Source organism: Idiotropiscis lumnitzeri, chromosome 11 (assembly GCF_059441095.1).
Source record: "Idiotropiscis lumnitzeri isolate Australia: NSW breed Sydney's pygmy pipehorse chromosome 11, RoL_Ilum_1.0, whole genome shotgun sequence".
Taxonomy (NCBI): domain Eukaryota; kingdom Metazoa; phylum Chordata; class Actinopteri; order Syngnathiformes; family Syngnathidae; genus Idiotropiscis; species Idiotropiscis lumnitzeri.
Window position 1 is genome coordinate 12,504,692 of NC_142401.1, and position 16,988 is coordinate 12,521,679.

Sequence of the window (16,988 nt, forward strand, 5' to 3'; positions counted from 1 at the left end):
GGTTTAATTTCCTGTCGGAACATAGTTTCGTTGGGTGCAACATTTAGTGGAAGGAATAAATTGTAACACAGGGGAAAAAATTGGAAATGAGGAGAAACGTTTATCGCTTTATTTTTTACAATTACCCCCCAAATAAATTAATCGGTCTCTCTGTGAAAAAACGTCGACATTTCCAGGAGCGTGCAACGCATATGCTCCCACGGTATGTTGCTGAAATATATAATGATTGAGATAGTTAGCGCGTCTGGCTAGCTGAGAATGTTAGCATAGAAGTAATGTTGACTAACGTTAGCAGCCCGATCGTATCATACAGAATTTATATAATCTCACTGCCACAAGGAAAAAAATAAAACCCGTTGTTTAAGCAAGTATGTTTTCCTGTCAAATAAGGTGGATTGTTGTACTGCTTAAATGAACACGAATAGTTGGGGGCGGGGGTTGCAATTACGTGTGTTGTTTTATAACTAGCTAGCGTATTGGTATATTGCCTGAAACGATATACAATTGTCCTATAATTGAATTATAGGAGCAGGTTGGTGTATTTTTTTTCTTTTCAGATGCTGCTTATGCATCCCGTATTCAAATGGGATCGCGATAAACAGATTCAGTTGTCGTCAGTAATTACTTATATTCTTATTAATTTGACTATCCGTGACCTATATTTTAATCATTATGGCATTTTAGTAACGTTATGGTTCAATTGTATACTATTGTTATTGTTATATTGCAAATGTCACTCCACACATCCTGTGAAATACTATTGTAAAATCTGAGGCTTCACAAATCCTTTAACAAAAATATTCTGACTCTTGATTCTTTACAGGTTTCTTCTTTTGAAGTTTTGTTGTTTGTATATTGGCCAGCTATGTCCTTTGAATCTTTATGGCCAGCTATGTCATTTAAATCTTTAATGTCTAAACACTATGTATAATTGAATTAACTCTCCTTTGAAGTGTTTTTTTTTTGTTTGTTTGTTTTAGGACCACTGATGAAGGTGTGCAGGTAATAATTTGAGAGCCCCGTAAGACGCCATGTCTGAAGAGGCCATTTCAGAAAGTGACCTGGAGGCTAGCCTTATCAGTGAAGAGGAGGATTATCAGGAAAATGATGAAGAGGAAGACAATGACGATACAGAGGAAGAAGAGGATGATGATGATGATGATGATGAGGAGGATGAAAACTGTGCAGATAATGAGGATCACAGTTTGGGTGAGTGTTTCTATTTCACATGCTCTCATAGGTAGCATGCATGGATGTCCTCATTAATGAATACATGTTGCACAAAAAAACAGAAGACTAAGTCAATATAAAACTAATATACTGTTCTCTTCAAAGAAAAACCTGCAAGTGCTCACAGTTGGAATGAAAAATCTCAAGAAAGTCGAGACTCCGTGTCAGCCACCTCTGGAGATCCTTCCTCTGATCCACCGTCTCGGCCTGGATCCCAGCCATCCTCCAGGGCGCCCTCCAGACCAACCTCTCGCTCTCAACTTCCGAGCAGCCCTGGCAAATCAAGTCAGAGCAAGACACATTCCAGCAAATCAAAGAAACAAAAAGCTTCTAAACTAACCAAACCCTCCAAGCCTTCAAAACGGTCCAAACCCTCCAAGCCTGCGAAGCCTGCACATATGAGGAAAAATATCAGGTGCGTTTATGTTTTGCATTTCCTGTCAAATACATAATCTTGACATGTTTAAATGCTAATGCATTACACACTACAATAGCTGCATCAAAAAATATTTCATAAATATGATGATGATGAGGGGCGGCTCGGTGGCCGACTGGTTAGCATGAGGCCTCACAGTGAGAGACAGCATTGGGCGTGGGTTCGATCCCGGCTCCGGCCATCCTGTGTGGAGTTTGCATGTTCTCCCCGTGCCTGCGTGGGTTTCCTCCGGGTACTCCGGTTTCCTCCCACATTCCAAAAACATGCATGGCAGGCCGATTGAACACTCTAAATTGCCCCTAGGTATGAGTGTGAGCGCAGATGGTTGTTTGTCTCTGTGTGCCCTGCAATTGACTGGCAGCCAGTTCAGGGTGTCCCCCGCCTACTGCCCGAAGATAGCTAGGATAGGCTCCAGCAGCCCCCGCGACCCTAGTGAAGAGAAGCAGTACAGAAGATTGATGGATGATGATGAGTTGACTTTTAGAGAATGTAAAACATGCAATTATTTAAACACATGTGTTTTATTGTATAATTACACTTTTGGTTTTGGAGGTCCTGAACCCTGAAAGTTTTATACAGGCGTTCATCAAACTCATTGTAATTGGAAAAATAAAATGTCCGTGCACTAAAGATCAGTTGCACATAAACTCAGAATCAAAACATTCACTAATTTCACTCCAAAATCAAAAATTTCATCTAATGGATATTTACTGCAAATCAATGCATCTTTTGTCGTTGCCGGACTGATAAGTTCAGGAATGCTTGACTTCACCTTGGCAAGTGACACTGTCACATTTTTGCAACCAGGTCTTTTCATTTTCTTTGTTAATGTCTGCCATCCTCGAAAAGGACTGCAAAGATACTTTGAAACAAAGTCGAGTCTCATGCAAGGCTGAGCGTGTTGTCATTCTGAAGAGTTGTCACAAATTGTACAAGTGGTCAAACGGATTGGACATATACAGACAGTGTGGCTGTCTTGACCATCGCTTAAACACTAAGACTGACTCACTGAACCCCTGGGGTTCATTCAAACTCAAGTTAAGAACCACTGCACTAATGCAATTAGTAAAAAAATTTTTTATCTAAAATTAATATTATGTTCCCACTACTCTTGAATTATTTCTGGTACGGTATATATGAATGCTCAGTACTTTACCAGTATGTAACAAATTATCAGAAAACACTGTCCATATCAGTTTCCATACCTTACATTGTTGTTTGACGCCAACAGAAAGCTGCTGAAGGAGGACCAGCTGGAGGCTGGAACCAAGGCTGCTCAACAGGAAGAGATGGAGAGGCGGAAGCGTCTGGAGCAACAGAGGAAAGATTTCCCTACACCAGCCCCAACCTTATTTGAGTCCCAACTAGGTTCCTGATCATTTTCTTCTCATCAAATACCAGTTTTATCATTTGTAACATTCTGAAAACGTGAAATTAGAATAATGAAGACTATCAATTTTTAATGTCCATCATTCCAACAGTGGACCCAACTTCCTTTTTGGGAGAGGTGTCTCACCTAGTCCCCGGCCTTCTCGGCAAACAGGATGTAATCTGCCTGGACAGCAGCGGTGATGAAGATGAAAACATGCAACCACAACTCCCTGAGCTAGCAATTAGAGATGGTAATCCAGATCACAGTTCTTGACTCTAAAGGCCTCTACACTCCAATCCGTCATTTAAAAATCGGTACACACCGTTTGTTTGTTGTAGCGTGCAAAGTTGTAAAGTCGGAGCCGTTGTTAGGGCGACTGGGGGGGCGTGTCCATCCAATTCAACTTGTAGACTCGGGTCGGGTTGTCTTGTTAAATGATCACTGTGATTGGCTATTAACCAGTGAATCAGTGCTCTGGACAAGAGAGGGAAGTGACTAAAGTGGAAAAACTGTGAAAATTGAAGCTTATTCTCAAGAACTAAAGGAACTTTGCTTATTTTGACGTCTTTTCTATGTTCATTAATGGATGGCATGACAGAAGAGCGCAAAGACAAAGTAATCACTCTCATTTACGAAAGACCGCCATTATTCGTCATTACTGTCAGAGGCTACACATTGTCTTTCTCCGCCGATGACATCGAGGGGTACAACTTCTCACGCATACGCAGAAGGTCCGCAGTAGTTGACGTCTCCGTCGGCCTTTGCGGTGTGTGCTTCCGTCATTTTCCGATCCGACGTGCCGACTTCAACGCCGAGACAACAATTGACCACAACGGCTGACATCGACTTGATGTGTCGAGGCCCTAATGCCCAATTAATCCCTGTGTGTGTGTTACGTTACTAAATAAACAGCACACCTCAAATCGACCAGTTGGCTAGTGTCCTGAAAAATGATCATAAAATGAATTTATGTTAATGATGCTGTCTAGAATAGAACGGAACGGTGGAAATATGGTCGATGCTGCAAGCCCTTATGCTCTGTTAATTGATGGCACAGATATAATTGAACTCAGCTCTGGGGACGAGGACGCCCTGCAGATAAGCAGTGAGTCGAGCGACGAGGGGGACGATGGTAGCCCCGCCGGCCCAGAGGAGAGCAGTGGAGCGCACGTCAATGATGCTCTGAACTTGCCTGATGCCCAAGGCCGCGTGATGGTTAATATCAACCACCCTGTGGAGGAGAAGGACATTTGTCTCGCACCACAGCTGGCCAAGGCTGTCAAACCTCACCAGGTATGTCCAAAGTGTGCTTTATTCGTCAGCCAGGCCAAATTTTAAGATGCTTTTTCTCTCTGTGTGTCAATGTGACATATTTCAACTCGTCTTTTCCCCAGATTGGTGGTATCAGGTTTCTGTATGATAACCTGATTGAGTCTCTGGAGCGTTACAAGGGCAGCAGTGGGTTTGGTTGCATCCTGGCTCACAGCATGGGGCTTGGCAAGACACTGCAGGTCATTTCCTTTATTGACATCCTGCTACGGAATACTGAGGCTCACACTGTCTTGGCCATTGTTCCTGTGAGTAATCGGAGTGTATATTATCTGTGTACAGTTTATTTTTTTCATTTCAATGCGTCTCCACTCATTTTCTTTCCTGTATTTAGATATTTGTAAGTCAATACTGTGCAGTGCCATTTGTAAGTTTGGAAACATCTTCAAATTCAAATGGTCTCAACCATTCTGTTTGGATTGACATGTTTTTGTTTACCAAATAGTTCCGCTTATAATACTTTATAGTGTGTTAAAGATTAATGTACAATTCAGGGAATTTTTGAATCATAAAAAAAAGTACAAATCGAGTATTTTCTTTTACTTTTGTCGACCTGACGGAGATTCACACTCTGTGCTGAATTTGCACCCTTATCCAGATCCGCACCAAAATAAAATGGTTTCTTCCTTGACCCTTGCCACACACATACCTCCACAATGTTTAGTTGTCTGCATTGGTTAAATTGCCTCACTTATTTGCTGTTGCATAACTCTGCTCCACACACTTCCCTAACCGCATATTTTTCATACATTTTCAAAATAGTTAAACGTTGCTTTAGTAACTTATTTTGCTTCAAGTCATCTCTATCTCTTTTGTTGCTCTCATTTTAGGTGAACACACTTCAGAACTGGCTGGCAGAATTTAACCTGTGGCTCCCACCACAGGAAGCGCTTTCCTCTGAGACTGACCCCACTTTGTTTGCTGGCCGTACATTTAAAGTTCAAATTCTGAACGATGAGCACAAGTATGTTGCACGCCACAAAGCACATAAATTGTCCCGTGTCCAATGTTGAGAGTGTTGATCAACCTGGATGTGTGTCCTGCAGAACCACGATAGCCCGGGCCAAAGTGGTGGAGGACTGGAGCCAAAATGGAGGCGTGTTGCTAATGGGCTATGAGATGTACCGCCTCCTAACAATGAAGAAGAGTTTTGTTACAGGCAAAAAGAAAAAATCAAAGAAGCCTGTGGGGCCAGTCATCATCGATCTAGATGAGGAAGATAGACAACAAGAACTCATGAAAGGCAAGTTCAACTCCTCAGCGTAATAATTATAATATTAGTACCATCAATGTGTGATTAATATACACTTGCAAATAAATACACTTTTGTGGCATCATTTTTTATTTAGGTATTGAAAAGTCCATTCTACGACCTGGTCCGGACGTGGTTATTTGTGACGAGGGCCATCGCATTAAGAACTATCATGCCAGCACGTCACAGGCTCTGAAGAATATCCGTTCAAGGCGCAGAGTGGTTCTGACAGGTTACCCATTACAGAACAATCTCATTGAATACTGGTGCATGGTGGATTTTGTCAGGCCGGACTTCTTAGGCACGCGCCAGGAGTTCAGCAACATGTTTGAGCGCCCCATTTTGAATGGGCAATGTATGGACAGTACGCCTCAAGATGTTCGCTTGATGCGTTACCGTAGTCATGTGCTGCACAGCCTGTTGGAGGGCTTTGTCCAGAGGTGAGTAGGGTTCCTAAACGTTCTATTTTTTGGTGGAGAAAATAGCTACTGCACACATGTTAATAATTGTTGTGAATTTTTCCCTTCTGCTTTATAGACGAGGCCATGATGTTCTGCAACACCAGCTCCCCATCAAGATGGAACATGTGATCTTGGTGCGGTTATCTCCTATACAAAAAGCGCTTTACACTGAGTTTATGAATCGTTTCAGAGAGGCAGGAAACAATGGTTGGCTTGGTTTAAACCCTCTCAAGGCCTTCTGTGTGTGCTGCAAGGTAAGACTTTGAAATGCAGGATTGCATCATACGCGTTTGAGCAATAAAATGGTGCTTTTCCATCTTCACGCTAGATCTGGAATCACCCAGACGTGCTTTACGAAGCTGTACAGAAAGAGAATCAGGCAAACGAGCAAGATCTGGACCTTGACGACATCGCCGGCGGTCCCAAAGGCAAAGTGTCGGACTCCAGCAACAGCAAAGCCAATAACATTCCGCCCATGCTCAATCCTTCCCATGATCGAAGCAATCAAGTCATCACTTATGAATGGGTATGGTGTGACCCTCGTAACCTCGTAACCATTCGCTGTAGCAGTGACTGTTTTAAAAAAATGCCCAGTGGTCATTTACAGGCTCGCTACAATAGTTATTTTGTTTTTGTCACAGGCAAAAGAAATCATGTCACACTACCAGATAGGACTTCTGGAACACTCTGCCAAAATGGTGCTGCTCTTTCATTTAATTGACGAGAGCGTCAGAAGAGGAGACAAGATATTGGTCTTCAGGTAAAGCTTAGTTGTCTGTTGCATCTAATGCAAATCCACCACTAATCAGTTTAGAGAAGCATCTCACTGACTTCAGTGTTATTAATTAATTCCGCTGTTGTTCTGTTAGCTGTGAATTGAAAATGTAAATCCTACTCCATGTCTTCAATCTTAAAGACCTAGTGTGAAGTAAGTTGAGAAAATGCCAAATAAATTTTTTTTGTCATAAGTAAAGTAATTACCCATAATAAAAATACCAAAGCATGAAAACAGATTTTTTATTTGGTGTATAAAATTTTCCCGCTGTGAGATTTTGCTGAGCGACAAACTCAGAAGTGTGACGTCATTCCAAGGCAACTAAGGCAGAGCTCAACATAAAAAGTGTATTAAGCCAGTCAGAAAATGACTCACAAAGCAAAATCGCAAACGTATCTGAGGGGATGCAGGTATTTGAAGAGTTGCAGGAAAAGGAGCTTGTTGGAATTATGTTCGTTGGACCATAAATGTGCGAGCCTGATGCTCAGGAGACTGAAAATATTGTGCAGCTGTCAAATCAGCCGTCGGTAGGATAATTGGCATGGGTAGAACACCGAACATGGACTGGAGACTGGACACATAAGATATATAGGCTGGCATTATTAGCTTTGCGTTATTGTTTTAAATTCTATGCTCTGCCGTGCTGTAAATGACGCATGTGAGATTATCTACTTACCCCATTTATTCTGCTAGTACTGAGAAAACACGTCATTAGTGGGTTGGTTTCCTCTATTGTCATTTATAAGTTATTATACACACTTGCTGTTCAATTCTCTACTTAACTCCTGCCTACTCGTTCTCCTCGGCTCCTTGTTCGCTCTCTCACACACACACCAGAACAAAGTTGGTCCATTTAGGTGCCCCATGTTTTTGTTTTGTCCAAACAACCAGATTCTTCCTAGAATGCGAACAATGCATCACCACAGAGTGCAGAGGCGAATAACGCAACAACAATGGCAGTTGAGCAGCTCACCGGACAATAAACAATGCAGTACAATGGCGACTCGTCATCTTCCGAATTACGTCATTCTCGAAGAATACCGGAGCTTGCCGAACAAAAGCATTTTCATTGTTAGGGCTTTGCTATGGGTCTAACTACGAATCTAGGACTTTTGCGATTTAAAAAAAAAAAAATAACGTGAATATTCTTAACATAGATTTAGAACTCAAAATACGGTTGGTCAAGTTAATTTCGCACTGGTCTTTAAGAAAGCAGAAATTATACGATAGGATAACTGCTCATTTGCCAAGTATTGTATTCCTCAAATAGTGACAACACTTACTTGTCTGATATCTTCTCCTGCATTTCCAGTCAAAGCCTGTCCACGCTGACTGTCATTGAGGACTTCTTATCAAAGAGACCCATACCATCACAAGACGCCGCTGAGTCTCAGAACCCCAACTGGGTTCGCAATCTCAATTATTATCGTAAGTTCTGTACTCTTAGAATGTAAAATGTTGATTTAAAAAATTAGCTAATTGAATGTTTGAGCACAGCCATTTCTAAATGATTAACTGCAAATGTACCTCAATGTTAAATACAAATGAATTGTTGTTACAATGTGAAAAATGTCTGCGAAGGACTGGATGGGAGTACATCTTCCTCAGAAAGAGAGCGCCTAATCAATCAGTTTAATGACCCAGAGAACACCAAATCGTTACTCTTCCTGCTGTCTACCAGGTGTGTCACAGTTCTTCGTACTTGATTTGTTTAAACTTACTCCTTCCATCAACCCACTGACAAGGCACTAAACCTGTACATATTTGTACCAATTATGTCCTCCCTCAGAGCCGGTTGCCTGGGTGTGAATCTAATCGGAGCAAACCGAGTCGTTGTATTCGATGCCTCGTGGAACCCGTGTCATGATGCCCAGGCGGTGTGCCGGGTGTACCGCTACGGACAGAAGAAGCCCTGCTACATTTACCGCCTGGTTTGTGACTTTACCTTGGAGAAGAAGATCTATGATCGGCAGGTCTCCAAACAGGGCATGTCAGGTAAGGAATTGAAATTGTTTTCCATGTTGGGCAAGTCACTTGCTTGAAACGAAGACCTCCGGGAGCATTGCTGTGATTGCAGACCGCGTCGTGGATGACCTGAACCCGGCGCTGAACTTTACTCGAAAGGAAGTGGAGTCATTGTTGCATTTTGTTGAGGAGGAACCTGAAGCAAGCAAGGTCAATCTGAGGGCTTTGGAAGAGGAGCCAGTCATATATGCAGCATGTCAGCTTTACCCACACCTCATCACTAAAGTACAATAACTATTTTATCGATATTGAACTGATATTCTACGTGGTGTGTTTGATGCATTTAAAAGATGTCTTTCCTTTGCGCATACAGCAACCTTTCCAACATGAATCTCTGTTAGTGGATCGGAAGGAATCCAAACTGACCAAAGCGGAGAAGAGAGCGGCGAAAAAAAGCTACGAAGATGAAAAACGAGCCTCTGTGCCCTATTCTCGACCCTCCTATGCCCCTTATTACCCAACCAGCAACCATGCGCTCGCTAACATACCTGCATTCAGTCAACGTGGCTGGTGAGTTCATTGTATTTAATGTCATCTGACAAGCACTTCATAAACGTCGTCGTACTCAGCTCAGCTCATTCATTTAAACGTTGCTATTTTCAGGCGTCCTATGGCCCGTCCTGACGACAAGCCAGTGGCAAGTGTGAGGCCAATCCAGTCAACCCCGATCCCCATGATGCCTCGCCAAGTTGTCATGGGCATGCCGGGGGCGAGTTCTCCTGGCAGTTTACCTGTCAATTTCCTGCAGAAGGCCGGTGTTTACGTTCAGCGGATTGTCACCACAACAGGTACTGTGCAATGTTTTTTTTTTTTTTTAAATAATTTGATATTTTGACTAATTATAATTAAGACTCTAGCTATTGAATATTTTTTTAATCTATTATTGTACTGATTTTACCATTGATTGAGTGACCATAAGAAAGGACACGTGAGGCGCAGGTATTATTGTGGTCCGTTTTGAGTCGCCATTCAAACTTTCAACACTAAAATGTCTGAATTTGAGTGTGTGTGCGTGTGTGTGGCCTAAACAATGTGGGGCCTGGCCTGATGAGTGAGATGGGCGTCAATTAATTGCTGTTGGGAGCTCAGGTTTGCAGCTGGTCATTAAAGATCAAGTGTGAAGAAATTTCAGAAAATACCATATGAAATATTTTTATTTCACAAGTTAAGTAATTAAACATTTTACAAAAAAAGTAAACAATGAAAAAATAATTAATATTTTGTATAATCGTTTCCCCAAAGTGAGATCCTGCCAATTGACAGTGTGACATAATTTAAAGACAACAATGGCAGAGCTCAACATGAAGAGTACAAATCCAGTCAGAAATTGACCCAGAAAGCGATATTTCAAATTTATCTGAGGGGATCCGGGTGTTTGAAGAGTTGGAGGAAGAGGAGGTTGTTGACATGATATATGTTGCACCGTACATGTACGAGCCAGATGCTTAGGATGTTGTGTCCGGACGACCGGACATGTAGTAGAGATGAGATTCATGGAACTTGGAAGAATGGTAAGCCATATCGGATGCGGTTTGCAGCCCAGCATTATTGCCTGAAAATTGATGCTGTGCTGCAAATAATGTACAATGAAATTACCTATTTGATCCATTTATTCTGCTAGCACTGACAGCACAGTCCATACAGATCAGAGTATCTGTGTCAACCACTGTCATACAGACTTTTTTACTTTTGGGTTGGGGTTGGCGCAAGTCGCACTGTATACCAATGGACCGATGTTTAGCCCTCTTTGTACATTTCTCACATGGAGGACAATACTTGAGTGTCTGCACCTCTGAAATAATTGAAAAGACCAACATGATTATAATCAATGGCTGTATGATTATCACTAATGTTGGTCACAGTACCAGTGACCACTAATTTAATATGTACATGTTAGTGTCCCAGCCATCCAACGCAATATTTGAATCATGCAAGTATACGGTAACTCAAACATCTCCAACTAACTTACTTTTATTAACGTGATGGCGGTTCGAACAGGATTCATCCTGCAATGACTGACTGCCACTCTCGGCCATCAGTTGTACGGCTTCATTCCTTTGTTTAGCTGCACGTCGGACAGAATGACTTCGAACCTGCTGCTTGTCTTTTGGAGGGAGGTGAATTGTTGGGACAGCTGTTGCAGTGAGCAATAACCTGCAGAATAAATTTGAGAAGAGACCGTGAATCTATGTGCATGAATTTCCAATGAAATCTATAAAAAATACTATCAAATATCCAGTGCTTATACACTAACATGGTTGGAGATTGGAGGTTTTTTATCAGCATATCAACATATCACGAGTAGGTATAAGTAAGGTATATTTAATGAATCATCAAATGCAAGTGAATTTACTGTGAGATTGACTGACTGGTTAGGACTGTTCCAAACACGTAGCACGTTCATTGGTTAACGTCGTATATTTTCAAACAGAAATTCTAAGACTCCAGACGTTTTTCATAATTGATGGTTATCACACCTACCTTTTTTGCGAAATCCTTATCATAAGCAAAACGGTTGAGAAAACACTCGTTTTCGAAGTGTTTGTAACAGAGAACGCTCGTCGGCACCGGCGTAAAATTAATTCGCTTTTCGAGAACGAAACTGCCCTGTTGTCATCTCTTGGCCACTCAAACAACTTGTGGCCTGAATGTGAACAGTGCATTGCCACACAGCGCCGAGGCATTTCGCCGGAAAGGCTGTGAGCAATGACGAAGAGCAGTTCGGGACCATCAACAATTCAGTATAATAGCTGACTACAGACTCGGCCTCACCCTCCGGAGATTACCGAACATGCATTTTCATTAAGAGCGTTGCTATACAATAGGAGTAATTATGAACTTCGGTGCGTTGGGTTAAAAAAAAAAAAAAATCAATTAAAAAAAAAACAACCCGAAAGTATACTTAAACTATAAACTGTTTTTGCTGTTAGTTTCACTCAAATGATGGTTGGTCAAGATTACTTAACACTCGATGTTTTAGTGCACAAGTGTCAAACTCAAGGCCCAGGAGCCAGAGTTGGCCCACGGCCTCATTTTATGTGGCCTGAGAAGGACATTTTATGTGCGTCAACTTCCTGTTCCTAGCATATTTCCTTCACTTTTAAAAACATTGAGTTATGAGATATTGCCATTTATTAGTAACCACCCCCTCCTTTTAAAACAAATTGAAGAATTGTTGAACCAACAATTACTGACTGAATTACTGCATTTGTTGTGTGCCTGTGCGAACGTAAGGTGATCAGACTTTATTTATATGGGTTCACAGTAATAATGACCCTCTGAGGGGAAACCATAACTACGATGGAGCCTGTCCACAAAAATTAGTTTTTGGGATGTAGCAACTGCTGCATTAATGTGCTTATTTCATGTTTATTTTTCACAGTAAAGCGACTGAGAGTGGTGTCTGTGACAAGCATTACAAAACCAGCGGTAGTTGGATATATTAAATTGCTGTTATGGAGTGTTAGTTCATTGTGCTTTGCAGTAGGCTTTATCTTCTTTTTTTTTAAGTGTAAAATGAACCCACGTTTTCTTTTCTACACTATTTCCTCCTTGCCACTACCGTGCCTTCATAACTGTACAGACTGGTACGGGAGTCTGTAGTAACGTTATTCTACGTAGAAAAATTATCTCTGCAATGCTTGAGGCAGAGATTTTGCTTTAATCTTTTTTTTTTTGTATTCAAAGTAATTGGGTTATTCAATTAATCATTCTGGGCCTAAAATGTGTATTTTCATGTTCTGTGTCTGTAAATCTGTAGACATTTTGATCCCAGGGTCCAACAGCACAACAGATGTCCAAGCTCGAATTCGTGCTGGCGAGACCATCCATGTTATCAGAGGATCTAAAGGTAGATGCGACAATGTTCATTCTGTATTCGTTTTATGTGTAGTCCATCATTAGGCATTTTCTTGTCCACAGGTACTTACATAAGGACGAATGATGGAAGAATTTTTGCAATTAGATCTGGAAAAATCAGTAGACCATCCGCCGGGGGCGCCACTGTTCCAAGAGGTACAAATGCATCTTGATTTATTGTTGTAATTAAACATTGTGTTCCATCTGTCATAATTCCGCGTAAAGGGAGGCGAGTGGAGTTGTTTGTGCGCCAGTGGCTGAATAATATAGTTTCATATTATCAGACTGTAACACATTTTCCTCATGTTTAGTTATGGGATTGTTATTTTGCAAACTGTCGCCTTTGTAATGCACCATAGTCACAGTAATGCATGCTAGTGGCAGCATCGTGCTTTTGTCTTATTTTTCTTCCATTGGAATTGGAGCTTTTGGATGGAGGGACTTCCAAATGAACACTTGCCAAGACAGTTTGATTCCCAAACCTTCAGCATTACAATGACCCTATGCATACATAAAAAAAATAATAATAATGATAATAATAATGTGGGGTGACCGAAAGAGGGCTGCGCTCTAAAGATGCATTTGCAATCTGAGATTTGGAGCTTTGACACATTATCATCATCATATTGTACACAATTGCTGTTGCACTATTGCTGAATCAGAAGTCATGAAAAATGATAGCATAACATTTTGAAAATGAAATGGGGAGTTTTCAGTTTTTCCCCAAATAACTTTAACATTTGTTGAAAATGTTAGTATGATTTGACAGTATCACACGAGGAAAATTATCAGGAGGGGAATAAGAAGTTTTGCGTCAATAATTTTACTTGCAAGAAGTCATCTGACCCGAGGAAAAAGAGACAGAAGGAGTGACTGATATGGTGTCAATCATTACAGATAGCCAGCGTTCTGTGATCCATCCACTCAGTAATGGCTGCGCCTCGCCTGGGGAGCAACTGCAGCACTCACCTGACATTGACGTGGAGCACCAGTCCTCGTCTCCCTTGAGCTCTGAGATTCTCAGTGAGCTCAGCCGCTACACGGCCTCCACAAGCCATAGCAGCGGCGGCGCGGGGAACGAACTCTCCTCCCCATTGGATGTGTCTGTCACGGCGGCGGGAGATGGAGGCAGTCTGATTCCGGACCTCCGCCCACCACTTGACGACGACCTTCTGAGTTTGGGTTTAGAGACGCACGGGGTGAAACGTAAGCATACTGAAAGTCAAAGCGCGGCGACCAAACGGACACCGGTTGCATCGCATTTCCCCGGATTGTCCCTGAACTCCAGTGGGCTCAGTTTTCCACCGATGGGTCTGAACTCTTCCTCGCTGTTGGGGGGGAGCCTGGGGCATATGACTCATCCTCTTTTGATGGGTGGAAGCGGCGGGCCTTCATACCTTCAGACACCAGGACAAACACTAGCAGACCTACAGACCATGTTCCCTTCCACACCGGGGAACAACGGACAACTTCCTCCCCACTCCTCATCAGCTCTTTCCACCGCCCTCTCTTCGCCCTCCAACACCATCCCCTTATCGCCAGCATCTTCATCTGCGACTACTTCCTCACTGGCATCGGGTTCTCTGCCGCCATACTTGATGAGCCCCAATGTGGCGGGCCTGCTTTCGGCAGGCTTCCCCATCAACTATAGCCAGTCCTTGCTACCTGAGCCCCGGATGTTCCCCGGCCCTCTTCTCTCTGGGTCAGCAGGTTTCCCCACAGCAAACTCGGCTTCCAATACGTCCGGCTTCCTCTCCCATTTCAACAATCCAACATCCAGCTTGTTGGGGGCCGCTCTGACCCAACCGGACAGGTATCAGAATGCAGAGAATGGGGGCGATAGTTCAGATGATGATGTCATAGAGGTGACGGGACACTGAAGACTCACACATGGCAGACTGATGGGAATGGGATGTGTTTAGATGAATAATAGTTCTGCTAAGAAATAAATAAATAAAATGAATCATGTGCGTCAGATATACCGGTACCTTCATTGTTTCCGATAAACAATTTCATTTTGAAATTCCAGGATGTTCATTTTTGGCCATTCATTTGCTTAGTTCTTATTGCATTCCCTGTCCAACAACAAGAGAATCATCCTGCACCTTTCAAAAATGTTAAGTCAGGAACGAATCTTTATGCTGAATAAAACTGCCTTTTGTTTTGGATTTGCTGTGAAATGGACCAAGTGTTTGTAGCAACACTCACCGGCCGCATTTCCCGCAGATTTGATTTCACACCACCCAAAATTTATTACACTCACCTTGGCCACAGACTATTTTCACAGGCCGCACGTAACAAAAAAAAAATACAATCCATCCAAAAACTAAAATATTTTAGTTTGCAGATATGTGTAGCATCCCCCTTTGAAAAGAGATTGTGGTTCCATGGCTCGTCACATCAATGTAGATATCTGTACATAGCACTTATTCTCATTATTTATATTTCAAGTTACGGTAAATACTTTTCATTCTGTAAGGGGGTGTATAAATACCACATCTACGAAGATAAAAGTTTCATTGTTTTGTTAGGGTTTTTGGAGGGGTCACTTTTTTTCCTCCCGTTAACGCTCAAATGAATGTATCTTGCCCTCAGTAACACACTCTTGTGTTCTGTCATATTTAGCCTTAAATAACACACAGAGGTCTTGAGTGTTCTGATTTTAACTTGGTACCATTTTTTTACCATTGTGATAACAACTGTGAACACACTCCTCTTTCCTAAATCAAGTCAAAGCAACACTCAGATAGCCACTCATCTGACATTTGCGGAGCCTTGCAGAGAGAGCAAATATTTCCCATCACGGTCCGAGTGTTTATTCAATGTCACCGACTGCATCAGAACATTCATACTCACGCCCACCAGTGACTGTGGCCGAGCCGGCCGGGCCATTGCAATGGCCTCCTGTGTAAGTAGTTTGTCAGTGGTGTGTTAAGGTCTCTGCTGCTCTCGAGCCTTGTGTCTTTTATGTTGTGATGACACTGCCCCCCGTGTTTAGATTTAGGAATCAGTTTGCAAAAGGCTGACGCGGTGGTTTTGTTTCTCTGGAAAAAAATGGGAGAGCATGAGACTAAACAGCATAAACTGTAAAGAGAGTTTTTGCAATATGATTTTTCATCAGGCCGTCTTGGAATCCTGTAAAGTGGCGCTATAAGGTGGATTATGAGAAAGATGCAGATCCCATGTCTATATTTGTACTCTTGTTAGAATTTGAAGTTGGGTATCATCGATTTATGTTGAAATCTGTTTCATGTCTAGTAGGATTATTTCTATGGATTGGATATTTAATTTTTTTAATTACTTTTTACAATTTCATAATGTATCTTTTAATAGTAGCTTCTCTCATTTCAGTGTGTTTAGTGTCTGAAATGTATTTATTATTTTTTTATTACCTTTTGTTCACTTAGATGGCTGATCCGAGCCATATAGACAAAAGCAGAGAATGACCGTGTTATCAATGTTATTTTAAAAATAAAACACTTCTATTGCGTGAATACTTGATGTGCTTTTAACAAACAACACAACTTTGGCTGGTCAATAACTTCATTCAGATCAAGTACTTTTAAAAGCAGGACAGAATGACATCTTACAAAACCAATTTTGGCCCGCACACTTGTCACATCTGTAAACATTTGCCAAAATTGATACGTTGTCAATTTTTGGTCCACAATATCATAATCAACAACCACCCAAAACTAATTTGAGGTTCTTGTGGAATAAATGCTTAATGAACATTAAATGACAGAAACGTACAACGGTTGTGAAACATCAGTAACCTTGTGTGCAAATTTTAATCCCTGCAGCAGCATCAGTAACAACATTGTTATGAATTAATATTGCAGCCTTTCATTCAGAAGTAGAAAAAATATTTACTTCAAGTGGAAGTCAAGTGAAAAAATATTTGTTAAGAAACAATAAAATGCTATAAATGGCCTGGTGAGTCCAAACTTGGCATTCTGATTAAGATGGTATTTGTGGAATATGAATTAAGCATAAAAATCCCCCCATATTTATCCATCTCAGGGGGTTGAAAATTTTCCTCTTGCTGTCAACAGAAAAATGACATCACAGTGCCTAAGTGCTTAGGCAATTACCAATTACGGCTAACCTGTTTCTGGGTTTGGTCATGTGACATCCGACAGCTTGTGGCAAAATGGCCGTTCCCTGAGATGGGTAAAAATGGGTGGATTTTGCTGCTTAATTCGTATTCCGCAAATGCAATATTAATCAGAATGGCGTGTTAAAACCAG

The 16,988-nt window shown here is 41.7% G+C and overlaps 1 protein-coding gene across 1 annotated transcript; it reads left to right on the top strand.

The window, feature by feature from the left end:
• Positions 1-42: 42 nt before the first annotated feature.
• Positions 43-16,232, top strand: rad54l2 (RAD54 like 2). Its single transcript, XM_088308619.1, has 22 exons — positions 43-202; positions 981-1,209; positions 1,336-1,645; positions 2,898-3,034; positions 3,148-3,288; positions 4,096-4,331; positions 4,433-4,615; positions 5,198-5,331; positions 5,414-5,610; positions 5,717-6,059; positions 6,157-6,334; positions 6,409-6,606; positions 6,722-6,840; positions 8,168-8,283; positions 8,437-8,536; positions 8,645-8,850; positions 8,933-9,105; positions 9,194-9,390; positions 9,484-9,668; positions 12,641-12,730; positions 12,802-12,894; positions 13,636-16,232. Exons 2-22 carry the CDS (start codon positions 1,032-1,034, stop codon positions 14,616-14,618), a joined length of 4,497 nt encoding a protein of 1,498 aa, XP_088164745.1. The 5' UTR covers positions 43-202; positions 981-1,031; the 3' UTR covers positions 14,619-16,232.
• Positions 16,233-16,988: the final 756 nt, after the last annotated feature.